The 14,230-nt window shown below is 40.3% G+C and overlaps 2 protein-coding genes across 3 annotated transcripts; one reads left to right on the forward strand and one right to left on the reverse strand.

The window, feature by feature from the left end:
• The first annotated feature begins 212 nt into the window (after positions 1-212).
• LOC122000941 lies at positions 213-9,963 on the forward strand. Of its 2 annotated transcripts, none has more exons than XM_042555450.1 (4): positions 213-685; positions 8,243-8,312; positions 8,397-8,491; positions 9,555-9,963. In XM_042555450.1, exons 1-3 carry the CDS (start codon positions 509-511, stop codon positions 8,453-8,455), a joined length of 306 nt encoding a protein of 101 aa, XP_042411384.1. In that variant the 5' UTR covers positions 213-508; the 3' UTR covers positions 8,456-8,491; positions 9,555-9,963. The 2 variants fall into 2 exon arrangements, with proteins under 2 accessions (XP_042411384.1, XP_042411383.1); XM_042555449.1 differs by having other exon boundaries at positions 215-685; positions 8,397-8,495.
• A 377-nt stretch (positions 9,964-10,340) lies between these two features.
• Positions 10,341-12,983, reverse strand: LOC122000942 (40S ribosomal protein S7-like). Its single transcript, XM_042555451.1, has 6 exons — positions 12,846-12,983; positions 12,228-12,326; positions 12,070-12,143; positions 11,866-11,989; positions 10,741-10,923; positions 10,341-10,617 (listed from the first exon to the last, which is right to left on the reverse strand). The coding sequence occupies exons 2-6, from the start codon at positions 12,300-12,302 to the stop codon at positions 10,495-10,497; spliced, it is 579 nt and encodes a 192-aa protein (XP_042411385.1). The 5' UTR covers positions 12,303-12,326; positions 12,846-12,983; the 3' UTR covers positions 10,341-10,494.
• Between the last annotated feature and the right edge of the window lie 1,247 nt (positions 12,984-14,230).

Consider the following 14,230-nt stretch of genomic DNA (forward strand, 5'->3'; position numbering starts at 1 on the left):
CTTTTTAAAAAATATTAAAAAAAATCTATGTCGATGGACTTTAAAACAGCTACCCAAACTTCTTAATAGATTACAAAAAAAAAAAAAAATCGTATTTTGGTGTGTGAAAAAAAGATGAAAAATCCTTTTGTTCTTGTACTTTAAATATACATTTCATGTTGGGTTCAACCCGTAAATAAGCGGGCAAACAGGTCGAGTTTAGCCGACGCCAAACTTCGCTTCGAAGTATTAGGCAGTCCACTCTCCGGCCTCCCTGACCCCCCAATAAAAATGTGACCCTTTCGGCCTTCTTCAGCTCTCGTCTCGCCTTCGCCCTCTCTTCCTCCGCCGTCGCCGCCTCTCTCTTTCATCAGGCTTGTCGTCACCAGCGTGCCTGTAGAGCAGCATCCATTTCGGTCCGTTGCTTTAGGATCCGCAAAACCAAGGTCAGGTCACGGCAAAAACTCTGGCTTCCAATAAAGACTTTAGTTCCGCCACCGCCGACGCCCAAGGAAGCCTGGAGAAGGAGATGGAAGATCCGAAACGGATGGATCCCCGTGACCCCCTCAAGGACGTGGTGGCGGATTGCACTCGGCGGTGGTTCCAGGATGCGCTCAAAGAGGCCAAGGCCGGGGATGTAGCGATGCAGATTATGGTCGGTCAGATGTACCATGTTGGCTATGGCGTCCCCATAAATGAACAAAAGGTGGGTTTCTTTTGCGATTTATTGTAATATTTGTTTTTTCTTTACCATTCTTGTGTCGGACGGTTTAGTGATCTGGGAATTTTTCGCTCTCAACGATTCTGACATAGAAATTAATAAGAGTACAATGTTCTTCGGAAAATACAATTAGAATAAAAATGTAAAACTAAATAAAGATACGGAGACTTGAATAAGGGGTAAAAAACAAAAGGTAGCTGATATCTGTCCTGTGGCAAGATGTTGACACTCGGGCGGATTCAATCAGCGGTGAAAATGAGAAATAGAGGTTGCACTCTTTGCATCCTGGAACAGTGAGAAAAGTTGGAAGGAGAATGGATGAAGAAGCACTGGTAGGAGTAATTGTTGTGATGCAAGTCAAAGATTCTTAGGTAAAAGGTATTGATCCTATCTTAAATCGGTGAAGACTGGAGCGCCGGTGAGCTGACTTGGAGGTTGATTAGAAGAAGACCTTGAACAAGGAATGCCTGCGAGCACACGAAGAAGGGAGGAAAAAGAACATTAGTAAACAGGCGAGGGGGATTGACCCAACCACTTCGATGCTCAAGTAAGTGCAAGAGAGGAGAAAATGGCAAATGAGAAGTGGAGGACTGTTGAGTTTGTGTGTAGATGATAAAACATATCTGTGCCTGTTGGGGAGAGACCTTTTATAATATTTTGTAATCCCCGTATTAATTAGATATTACATCTGTAATAAAGAATATGTCATGTCCTTGATGTCAGAGGGCCATGTCGCCCATGTCCTGTATTGTAGAGATCTTATGGGGATCACACTGTCACTCCTACCACTCCACGTGTTTGAACAACCCACGTGTTCTGACGACGCATGTATTCTGACAACACATATGTTTTGACAATCCATATGGGGTCCATGTGCTGCCCAGTCAGTCAGAATGACTAGCTGGTCGGCCTTGGAAGACTAGAGAGTTAGCCTTGGCATGTCGGCCTTGGTGGGTTGGCCTTGGAAGACTAGAGAGTTGGCCTTAGTGGGTCGGCCTTGGCAGGTCATCCCTGGTGGGTCAACCTTGGAAGATTTAAAGAGTCAGCCTTGACAAGTCGACCTTGGAAGATTGGTCGGCTGGCTTTGGTGGGTCGGCCATGGTGGGTCAACTCAATAGAAAAGAGGTGGTCCCATTGACCCTCCTTGATTTTAACCCAGCTCAACATCCGATTGACCATCATTTGCATTCGTGGCAACTTTTCATACTCCCTGTATCACAAGTCTTCCCCTCAAACCTAGTTGAAGGTGGCACTACTCTGATTGGCTAGACAACCTATCGTAATGCTAAATTGCTCTTGACTAAGGTGTCAGGAAGAGTCAAGCGGGAGCGGAGACTATGAATTGAATGGGAGTTGAGCCCATGATTCAAGTTGGAGCGGTGCTTGAAATCGATGGGAGCGGTGCCGAGAGTCGAGTGGGAGTGGTGCCTAGGAGTCGAATGGGAGTGGAGTCCATGAGTCAAGTAGGAGCAGTGCCCTAAATTGGCGTGAGCGAAGCCCGGAGTCGAGCAAAAGTGGTGCTTAGAATTGGTGGGAGTGGAGCCCAAATTGGGTGGGAGCGGAACCCGGAGTCAAGCAGGAGCGGAGCCTGGAGTCCAACAGGAGCAGAGCCCGGAGTCAAGCAGGAGCGAGCCCAGAGTCAAGCAGGAGCGGAGCCTAGAGCCGTCAATTTGGGTTGAGCTCGTTGGGTTGACCCGTCCCGCCAAACAATTTAAGCGGGTTAGGTTAGAATTTTATCAACCCAAATCCGCTGCGGGCCGACCCAGGACGGGCTTAGGTTGGCCCACGGGTTGAGAAACACATACAAGCTAAGTTTTATGTCAATTTATTATTTTTCTTTGTTATAATTTTGAAATAAAAATAGCACTTTTCATCCAACAAGAGTATTCGTTTTTGTCTATTTATATTTAAAATACATGTTTATGGATACATTTGATTGAAGAAACTTTTCCGAAGTAAAACGTTGAAGATATGAAATATTTTTTAAATTTTTTTCAAAGATTTTGATGGGCCCGCGGGTTGGTCCATCAAACCGCAACCCGCCTTGGATTGGGTTGGGTTGGAAATTCCCAACCCGCCAAGTTAACGGGTCGGCCCTGCCCCGCCAAATGGTTGACTCGCTACGGGTCAAGCGGTGCCTGGAATCGGTGGGAGCGAAGCTCGGAGTCGAGCAGGAGTGGTGCCTTGAATTGGCAGGAGCGGAGCCCAAAGTCAAGTGGGGGTGGAGCCCGTGAGTCAAGCTGCAGCAATACCCGGAATTGGTGGGAGTGGAGCCCGAAGTCAGCCGGAGCAGAGCCCGGAATTGGCAAGAGCTAGAGTTGTCGGACAGTCCGACTGGGGCAGGTCGACCCATGGCGGGCCAACCATTTAGCAGGGTAGAGTGGGCCTACCCATCATCTTGGTGGGTTGGAAAATCCTCAACCCAACCTAACTCAAGGTGGCTTGTGGGTTAGGTCCGCCAACCCGTGGGCCCACCAAATAAAAAAAAAAGTCTACGATGGCTTGGGTTGGCCCTCAGGTTGTTCATCCAAGTTAAGAGAAAATGTTCATTAAGCAAAATGAATTTAACACCTATTACTTGGGAAAATGCAAGTTAAGAAATCTTAACATAAAGATGATTATGAACCAATCTAGTAACCCCAATTGCATCAATGCACTACAAAAGAACAACAATTGTGTTGTTCGCTCTAATGAACACGAGAGAAGCGCCAAGGGAACTCAACGATTGTTCAAGGTGCATGAGCGACTGCTTCAACATTTCCTCAACCCGCGGGCCAACCCAAGCTCGTCGCGGGCCGACCCACGTGGGTCGCAGGTCAGGCGGGTTGGCTCGTTTCGACCCGCTTTTAAATGGGTTGATAAAATTTCAACCCAACCCACTTAAATTGTTTAGCGGGTGGGCCAACCAGACGGTTCCAACTCAAATTAACTACACGAGCAAGAGCATAACCTAGTTGACTGAATTATGTGTATAAGTAGGTCTGACTAAGAGGTCCATGGGAGAATTCTGTTGGAGATGCCCTTAGATTGTGTCATTGGTAACGAACTAGAATTTTGTACAAATGGATTGAAATTTTGCCGCCTTGAATGAGATTGGATTTGTGAATTTGATTGGATTTTGATTGATTTTATTTTAATTGGAATTTTCATTGAAAATGTTGAATGCCAAGTGAATCCGATTGAATTCTTTCTAATTGAAGAATTGTCAAGAGGGCTGCCGAACGACATTTTCCGAGTGAAGCCGATTATTCGAGTAAGGTTGCCATTTGGAATTAGTTGCATGACCTCGCGATCGAGAAGCTTCTAATTGCCAAGGAAGACTTGTGGGGTTGCTGATCGACATTTCCAATTGGCGAACTTTTTCATTTGGTTATCGAACCAATTGAAGCCGCCAAATTGCTTTAGCCGATCGGACATGTGCCGATCAGTTTGACCACTTGCTCCCAATTGAAGCCAAGTGGATTTTGCCACTTGGGATTTGTGGTTTTGCCGATTGCATCCGAGTGGATGCTTCCATTTGAAGCTGCCAATTAGCTTTGCTAATTTGGAAGCATGAGTATTGTTGGTGGGTGGATTTGAGATGTTGAATGAAATTGTCTGTTAAGTGGATTTTAACAATTGAATTTGGTCAATTGGAGATGTCGAATGCTGGGTGGACGTTTTTCCGTTGAATTAGCAATTGGTCATTCTGATTAGCTTTTCCCACATGAGCAGTGACGATTGGCTTTGGTACCTTGGAGTTTGATTGGCTACTATGACTGTGCTTTGGAATTTTTGTCCCTTTGCAGTCGATCGGCTTATGTCATTGTTTTAGAAATTTTGCATGTGAAGTCGTTGTCGATCGAATCCACCGATTGGGGTTGTCGACCGGCGACTACGATAGTTATGCTGAATAGGCTGTTGTAATGCTAACACCAAGCGAGCCGCTGTAATTTTGTAGTGTCGAGTTGGTGGCTGAGTAGGTGTCGTGCAAGCTATTGTAAGTCTAGTACCGAGTGGGCAAGCGACTGTAATGCTAGTACCGAGTGGGCGGTTGTAACTTTGTAGTACCTAGCTAGAGGCTAAGTAGGTGTGTGGGAGCACGCTTATAACCCGGTAGACGTGAGATGCGAGACAGCGAGAGTCTTTGGGCACGTAGGAACCACTCTTATAACTCGGTTGAGAGACGCGAGTCTTTGGACACACGGAAATCGTGCTTATAACTCGATGGAGAGACGCGAGAGTTTGGATCGATCGGAGGGTCATTGGGTACGTGGAAAACACGCTTATAACTCGCAGTAGATACTAGAGTCTTTTGTCACCTGAAAACATGCTTATAACTCGCAGTAGATGCGAGAGTCTGGATTTTCCAACCGGAGGTCGTTGGGCACGTTGAAACATGCTTATAACTTCGAATAGATGTGAGAGTCTTTGGTCACATGGTGGCACGCTTTTAACTCGCAGTATAAGCGAAGTCTGGAATTTTCGACTGGAGGGTCGTTGGGCACGTGGAAACATGCTTATAACTCGCAGTAGATGTGAGAGTATGGATTTTCCAACCAGAAGGTCTTTGGGCACGTGGAAACATGCTTATAACTTGGTCGGGAGACGTGAGTCTTTGGTCACGTGGGAACACGCACCGAAATTGCAAAGAAGAGCAACTCATATTCAAAAGATAGAATCATAGGCACTCGAACCTGATGCGCAATTTTGAGATTATCTTGTCACTGTTCTGGATATAATAGCGACCCCGCGACCTCCAAATATCCACGAAGTCAGGGAGAGAAATATAATAGAAAACCAAGCTTTCTATTGACTGAGGATTTGACTCGATCCCTTAACTCCCGCATACTCGCGGAGTTGGGGAGAGAATACAAATAAGGAACTAGATTGCCGATCAAGAATATGTTGAGATGGCTTGAGTTGGTAAACTGTTAATGCCAAAGGCCGAGCGGAGATTGACTTTTCTAATTAAAGCTGATTGGAAATTCCCCATCGCCGAGTGAATCCAAATGAAGCCGATTGGAAATTCTCCATCATCAAGTGATCCTAATGAAGCCAAGGGGGCTGCCACTCGGATTGTTCCTGTTGCGTTTGGATGGGCGTTGCGATCTTTGGAGTTTGCTGATTGGATGCTAATTGAGGTTTCCTTTGAATTGCCGAGCTGATTCCGAATGGGTATGGCCACTGGGATATTTGCTTTGGCCCCTTAAATGTTGACTTCACTCCTTAGCCGATCGGCTTTGTTCATGGGATCGTTATCGATTGAAGCCGAGTTGAAGTTTGATGGGCCTATGAAGTTACCGATCGGATGCCACTTTGTGCATTTTGATTGGAATTCCTGATCCAATTGAAATTGCCGATCGACGTATCTTTGCAAATTTTGGCTTTTGCTAATTTGCATCTGATGCCTTTGTAGTCGATCGGCTTTTGCTCATTGGCATGTGATTGGAAGTTAACGACTTTGGAGCTGACAAATGCCGAATGGAGAATGACTGAATGCCGAGCGAAGTTGATTGGAATTGCTGTAATTTCCATCCACGTTAATTGGATTTTTCCATTTGAAATTATCGATTGGCGTTGCCAGTGGATTTTAGCAATTTTGACTTTTCTTGGGAATTCATCCCTTGAAGTTACCGATCAGATTCTGCCCGGAGTTGCCAGTCAGATTCTGTTGACTTCTAATCTGGAGTTGTCGATGGCCATTTTGGAGCTGAGTAGAGCCCTTGACTCCTGAATACCCACAGAGTCGGGGAGAGAATAAGGATCTCATCAAGACGTGACTCGTAAACTTCTAGCGCAACAATTGAACAAGAATGATGCCTAAGAAATTCCATTTTTCCTTCTGTATTGTGGCAGCAATGTGTTTGTCGAAATCCTCTAGGGTCATGGTGATTGCAGAGAGTTTTTCGACATTATCCATTTTCACGTTTCAGATCAAGCGTACATTCCCACAAATGGTGCTAAGTTTGATACCATCTAAAATTGGTGAATGCTGGAGCGCTGGTGAGTTGGCCTGGAGGTTGACTAGAAGAAGACCTTGAACAAGGAACACCCACAAGCACATGAAGAAGGGAGGAAGAAGAACGTTAGTAAGTAAGCAGGCCGGGGGATATCTGGCACAGTCACTCCTACGCTCAAGTCAGTGCAAGAGAGGAGAAAATAGCAAAAGAGCAGTGGATGATTGTTGAGTTTGTGTGTGGATGATAAAACATACTAGGGGAGGGATCTTTTATAACATTTTGTAATCCCCGCATTAATTAGATATCACATCTATAATAAAGAATATGTCACGTCACATATGTAGAGGGCCATGTCCTTCATGTCCTATACTGTAGAGATCTTGTGGGAATCACACTGTCACTCCTACCACTCCACATGTTTAATCCACGGGTTCTAACAACCCACGTGTTCTGACGACCCATGTGTTCTAACAAGACACATGTTCTGACAATCCATATGGGCCCATGTGCTGCTTAGTCAGTCGGAAACTCGGAATGACTGGCTGATCGGACTTGTCGGTCGGCTCTAGCGGGTCGTCCTTGGCGGGTCAGCCTTGGAAGACTAGAGAGTTGGTCTTAGTGAGTGGGCCCTGGCAGGTCGACCTTGGAAGATTGGTCGGTCGGCTCTGACGGGTTGATCATGGCGGGCCAGCTCAGTCGAAAGAAGTGATCCCGTTGACCTTCCTTGACTTTAACCTAGCTTAGCATCCGATTGACCCTTGTTTGCATTCGTGGCATCTTTTCATACTCCCTGTATCAGGTATCATGCTAGGGCCAGGTGAAATTATACTAGGTGCAGTCAATCAAGTTCGTTGACTGAATCATATGATTGAGCACAATTAAATAGACTTGCTTTCCAATTGAATAGACAGCTAGGATCAATCTTTGTCATGAATAAGCAAATGCTGAGTTAATGTTACAATTGATTTATATAAAGACTTTTGTTTTTTTAAAAAAATCCACACACCAAAACCAGCACTGGTATCTAAATTTTAAACCTTGGTCTTTACATGGTTCTTTGCTCAGTAGGTGAGTGTTCAGGCTGATGTTTGAAGTATTGGATTCCTACATAGAGTTAGGGAATGTTGTGAAGTTGCAGTAGAATCCTTATTTTCATACTTTCCTGTTAAAAAGTTTAATACCTGGGCGTTATAGTCACACTGTCATATTTTCAATTTGTTTATGCTGCGCTGCTAAGTATCCATGTCAGTTGACTTTGGAATTTCCTGAAAGGACTGTGTTTATGCAATGGGACACATGAAAATCTCAGATGAAGCCCACATATCAGATGGAGACCAAATCACCTGTCATATTTTCTGTATTCAGGGCCACCAAATATGTCACTTGAGAGACCTTGACAACGTGACATGTGCATGTACATTTACTTTTTTCAGTTAGAAGAAACCTTGCTGAATTGAAAAATCATCATCTTACTGACTTTATGTATGTATATTTTTTGAGAGATGGTGCAACATTGATATAATGTTAGAGAATCTATGAAACCTTGTATATTGCCTGTATGTTTCCTTCATTGCTCTCTTGTATTTATTGGACTTTTCAGGCACATGCATGGATTACAAAAGCATCTAAGTATCGTTCATCATCTTGGAAGTTTAGCGGCAAACACCCAGGTTTTCTTCTTCTTTCTGCTGGGAAGAAAGTCAATCATGTATGAAGATCTTCAGTCTAAACTAATGAAATTTTGTGTATCTTAGGTTATGGTGCTAGTGACTCAGACTCCTCCGATGTGGAGAATATTGTGGTGAAATCATGATCAGTGGTTGCTCAGTTTTGAAGAAGGAACATTAACGTAGGTAGCTCCATCCGCCTTTATATCACTTCTGCAAATGATGTTTTGGGTGGAATGATATTGAATGTTGATAGCTAAAGTAGTTATTGACTAGGAACTAATTTGTTGATTATTCTTGCATATTGCTGGGAAGTAAATGGAGAGAGAAATTTTAAGTATGTTATATATGTGAAGAAAACCAAAAAACATGTATCATTGATTTGGGTTGCACTTGTTTGGGTGGAGTCTTATTTGTGCCGAATAGTTTATGAAAGTTTCACAAGTGAAATTGTGTTTAATAGTGACTGTTTTTTCTGTTTTTGGCTATAGATTGTTTTATTTTGTACATCTGAGTAGAATGATGTAGTAACAAGCCAGATCAGTTGCAAATTCTTTCATTGTATGCTTTAAATGTATACAACTGAACTTTTCCTTTAGTTTATTAGGCTTCTTGCAAGTTCATTTAAGAATGCTTGTGTTCTGAGAATATGAGTTGCCATGTACATTATCTGTCACCTTAGGTTTCTCTTTACATTCAAAGCACTTTGATAGCTTTTTCTACCATTTCGTTTGCATTGAATAAATTTGAAGCCTAAAATTCCACAACCAAGGAACGTCATTGTTTGATAATATAAATAGTAGCATTTTTTGCAAAGTAAATAGTTTTCGAGGACTTCGTTAGCCACCTTCTTTATAGAAGACTCACTCTTGGACATGCTTTACTGAGAACCTATCCAAAAATTCCTGTGCTACATCTTTGTAAAATAAAAGTGTTTTTAGCATTTCAAAACTTTGAATTCCCACAAGGTAAGAAATAATATAATGCACTGTATATAGCAAAAGGAAAAAAGTTATACCTTTGCATGATTTTCTTAATGATAAACTTATGTAAAGACTGTTGATTTTGTAAGTCCTAAGAATATTGATTTAGCAGGAGGAACTCAAACAATTTTGTGATTTTGAGAAAAAGAACATGGAGTTTGTAATGTTATATACTTATATTGTTATTTTGAAACCATACTTTATTAGCATATGCATGTTTATTTCAATTAATGTGCTTGATTAGAACTATTTTTGGATGCAGGACGGTTCTCACTTTTCTGGATCACATATTGGCATCTATGGACAGCTCCATCCCATTACCCATACCTATTTCTAAACTCCGGTGCTCAATCAAACTCGATATACATTGAGATCGATTGGTTTCTCCTTGAGAATCCACTAGTTTCTTCTGCATCAGCTCATTTTTATTGCTTATTTCTTTTCGTTCGCTGAGAACTCTCACACATGAATATTTGATGGCATTCGACTATTCGAGGTTTGGACCGTCGGCGTCGTGCCATCTTAATCTGGAATTTCAGGTAGCTAATTAATAGTTTCTGGATGATAGGTTTGGCGTCTCTTTCTCATTTAATTACAACTGTAGGAAGCATGGATGAAATATGCACAATGTTTCAAATTCCCTCTATTTAAATCCTGTGTGACTTCTTGAATTTTGGCTTGCAGTCTGGTTGCATTAGTTATGCTAAATAATGTTATGAAAACTGTCGATGAAATACAAACTTCAGAATTTACTATCACACGCCTCAAAAATACGTTTTTTTTATGAAATAGGGTCCCACACTATTTTTTACTGCTTGTCTATCTTTCAATTTATAAATCCTCGATTTTGAAATCTTTAATGCGTATCATGATTTTCACTTAGAATTAACTTGTTGGGTGTATTGGCATCCTCATTTTAGGACCTTTTCGCTTTACAAATAAATCTTCATGCAAGGAGATTTCCAATTCAACTCTAGAGAATCTATTTTCATCTAAAATGATCATTTTTTGGATAAATTAAGAAAATAGAGCAACGCAATTAAGATCCTGGCTCTCGAAAAAGGAATGAGCTTATGCAAACGTCAAGTACCATTATTCTGGAGTCAAATTCCAAATTGAAATCAGTAAACAGCAAAACTTCTCAGCAAAAATATCCCTGCTTGTAGATTGAGTAACCGAACCAAATTACACATCAAATGATTCTAGGCATTTTCGGTAATAGGGTACTCAAATACCACGTCTTTCCCACAGAGCTTTCGATAAACTCCTGAGAACGTCGTGAGTTTATATTCAGTGTTGTTGCGTTCCTTCGGGTCAAGGAAGATCTGAGGGGCAAAAAAAAAAAAAAAACAATAATAAATCATTCATTTCACTCAATAGAAACAGCCGTGAAGAGTAAAGCAATAATTTTTATCCAATGAAGGAATAATTCATCATAGAAAATACACCTTGATGATCTTAGAACCATCCAGGCGATATCTCACTCGCTTCCCAACAATTTCAGCCGGGTAGACAACATCTTCTAGGATGGCATCGTGAACTGCTGTTAGAGTGCGGCTGCGGGGGCGCACAACAGCAGAACCTTTCTTTGGCGGCCTTAATATCCTTCGCGTGGCAATAAGAACCACATCCTATAGGGTGAACCAAATACAAGAAAATATTCAGAAAATAATCGAATGTTCAACTGCATTCAAGAAACCAAAGAACAGGCTTCAAAGCTCTGAGGAACATAATGTGGCTATTTTGTATTAACCTGTAACAGAACTTGTTAGTGAAATGCAACACTTTTGCTACTTCTGGATTAATCTCATGGTACGTTAAAAATTCAACCTAGTGAATTAATCAAATAGGGAATCAACCTAACATTGTGACAGGCAAAGACCTCTATGAAACTTTTTTTCATTTTGGTGATTGTTGTCCTAAATCAACAACAGCCTTACAAACACGGGTGTCCAAGTTATAATGAAAATAATGTGCATCTTGCAAAAGTAAATATTTATATATATACCAAGGCCCTGGGATAGGGTTGAGTTGGTTAGTGCGGGACAGAGTTGTTATCATAGGGCAATGGTTCAAATCTCGACAAAGCCTAGGAAAAAAACCCAACAAGTACTGACTAACTACAACTTCCCGATTTACCTCCTTATAGATAGTCGTGACGCCGACCGTGTGGGGCCGCTAGGGTGACGTATTCCACCTTTTGCTACCATTATATGTATACTGAGGCTCAATGTCGAACTGACTTAGGATCACGGTGTTTTCAGGTAAAATATTGAATGTGTATCAATGAATTTTCACTAGTTGAGGGAAATGAGATTTCCTCTAGTAAAGGATCATAAAATGCATATCACATCATATTTTAGTATCTTAGTAACAATTAGTATCATAAAATGAATTCACGACTAATATACCTAGCAAAAGTAACTAACCAAAAAGTATTTTAAAAATCACAAAATGGATAAACTACACATTATAAATTGTCCAAACAAAATGAAAATTTATTTTTCTTCAGCAAGCAACATTTCATAGCTGAATTCAGTAATGGTGCAAATAGAAGTTCATGCTTGGCTTACCTTCCCACTGAACTTCTTTTCCAACTCCCTAATCAGCCTCACATGAATTTTCTTGTAGGCTTTACGAAGTCTATGTGGTATATGGATAACCACAGCTTTATGATTCCCAGCAATATCCAACTGACTGCATAACAAAATTGAAAAGGGGAAATATTAATAGAAATCTAAGCTTGAAAAAAAATGACCGTGCGAAATCAAACTCACACTGCTGAATTGATGTAAAGGTCCTTCAAATCACTCTTTAATTCCTGATTTCCATTCTCAAGATCAAAAAATGCCTGAAACATATAGAAAATTTTCAGTAATCAGTATTATTTAAAATAATAGCAAACAAACGAGCAGAATCAATATTTGTAACTAGCCTGAGCAACTGTGTCCTCAAATTCAGTTGGCTCGAGATCCTTTTCCTTTTGGATCTTTTTCCTTGCAGTAAACATTTTGCACGCTAATGCTGACCGAGCCTACACAATGACACAGAAGGAATTCAAATTATTAATGTGCACATTCGGAAGGAAACACAAGGAAACTGCCACAATCTAAACATATCAACTTGACGTTGCCAGGATAGTTGCACAAGTATGTGTTTTTATGCCTACTTATTGTTGCGTGTAAATTAAAATAAGCCATTGTTTCACCTGCTATTCCTATATTATTAAGAAGCCCAAGAACCGATTTGGGGAAAAAAAGAATGTGCTTTAACATCGTATTTAAATGCAAATATAGGCATAATGCTCGAAGATTCAAAGTGAATTTTTCGGGAAAAAAGAAATATATATCTGGCGGAAACAAAATCATCAGTAAAAAAAATAGCCAGAATAATATCGCATAAGAAGCAATCGATCCTAAGCACTCTCAGGAAAGAAAAGAAAACAATTCATAGAAGTAAATCTATGAAATCAATGCTACAACAAGACAAAGAATATAAGATAAAAATTGGCGATGGAAGTGGAGTATTGGAGCCAAAGTAGTAAAGGGAGCACCTTGGCGCCCAGGGAGGCGAGGAGAGGATCGCTGCTGCCGGCGCCGCTTTAGGGCTTTCGTCCAAGTCCAAGAAAGAGACCAACCATTCGCTCGCGCTTTTATGAACCGCGCACAATACATGACGGCTTTCTTGAACCTGGGCCGTTAGCCCTACCAAGCAATTTCATGCCGTCGGATAAATATCAGGGCTAGCCAATCCGGATTGAACGGCTCAGATACCGACTTGCCGGGGTCGCTCTAATGTTAAGTGCGATATATGGCCCGTTTTCTTTTTCTTATAATCAATATTCATTCTATTTATATTTAAATTTAAATTTTCTTATTATTTTTACAGTTTTTATTATTAGCAATGATATGCACAAGGAAAAAAACTCAATGAAAATTTCAAGGATAGACACATAAAATCATGACCTACCATTTCACTTTTTGTGGGCCCCATCACTTTATGTGTCTATCCTTAAGGTTTTCATTGAGTTTTTTTCCTTGTGCATATCATTTTTCTTTTATTATTTTTAAAAAAAATGATAATATCAGTTAGTCTCATTAATTATCTGATGATTAATCCGATCACACAAAAAATTTTCATCAGCCACTAAGGTAAATCAAAAAACACACACGGTGATCAGCCCAAAAATTCAGTATCCTTTGATTGCTCCTCTCCTCCCATTTAAAGAAAAAATTCTTACAAATATGTCATAATTAGAGATCGAATCGTAAATGCTTAGGTGTCCATGGACCAGTTTTTATTATTTTTAGATTTTAGAGCAAGAGTGTCAATTTAGATAGATTAGATTGAATTTGAATTGGATTTTTAAAAAAATTATAAATTTTTTTAACTCGAATCCGAAATTGAATACAACTCAAAACCTCTAAATTTGAACTCGATCTGAATCCGACCCTAATAATTTGCATAATCCGATAAAGAATAATAATTGTTTTTTTATTATTTTCTCTGGATTTGTATTTCACCACTCTATCATTATTATACATATTGATCTACATCTTAATTTAAAAAATGATTTAATCCTAAAAATCATTAAAATTTAAATTCGGATCAATTAGGATCAATCCGAATCCGATCCGATAATCTCAAATTCAAAAATCTTCTACAAATCCGACCCGAATTAAAAAACTTTCAATCTATAAATTTTTTTTTCAAATCCACTTGAATTTATTTTTGACTAATCTATTTTAGATTTTAGAGTATGTGCAAAATACTTCTTGACATAGCAAAATGCTTTTCTAGACTATAAAAATCTTAGATTAGAGGAGTGTTTGGTAGAATTTTTACTAAGCACTTCTTAAATTCTAATTATATGGAAGAAATTTTGTTTATGGATGTCAACTTTTGTTTAAACTTCTATAACTTTTATTCAAAAGTTGA

The sequence above is a fragment of the Zingiber officinale genome, chromosome 7A (assembly GCF_018446385.1).
Source record: "Zingiber officinale cultivar Zhangliang chromosome 7A, Zo_v1.1, whole genome shotgun sequence".
Classification (NCBI taxonomy): domain Eukaryota; kingdom Viridiplantae; phylum Streptophyta; class Magnoliopsida; order Zingiberales; family Zingiberaceae; genus Zingiber; species Zingiber officinale.

Excerpts from the sequence above, each read along its gene's own strand:
- LOC122000941 (XM_042555450.1), top strand. The coding sequence starts at position 509 with ATGGAAGATCCGAAACGGATGGATCCCCGTGACCCCCTCAAGGACGTG. Across the intron at positions 686-8,242 it reads TCCCCATAAATGAACAAAAG|GCACATGCATGGATTACAAA; the intron begins GTGGGTTTCTTT and ends TGGACTTTTCAG. Across the intron at positions 8,313-8,396 it reads GTTTAGCGGCAAACACCCAG|GTTATGGTGCTAGTGACTCA; the intron begins GTTTTCTTCTTC and ends TGTGTATCTTAG.
- LOC122000942 (XM_042555451.1), bottom strand. The coding sequence starts at position 12,302 with ATGTTTACTGCAAGGAAAAAGATCCAAAAGGAAAAGGATCTCGAGCCA. Across the intron at positions 11,990-12,069 it reads CTTTACATCAATTCAGCAGT|TCAGTTGGATATTGCTGGGA; the intron begins GTGAGTTTGATT and ends TTTGTTATGCAG. Across the intron at positions 10,618-10,740 it reads ATGGTTCTAAGATCATCAAG|ATCTTCCTTGACCCGAAGGA; the intron begins GTGTATTTTCTA and ends TTTGCCCCTCAG.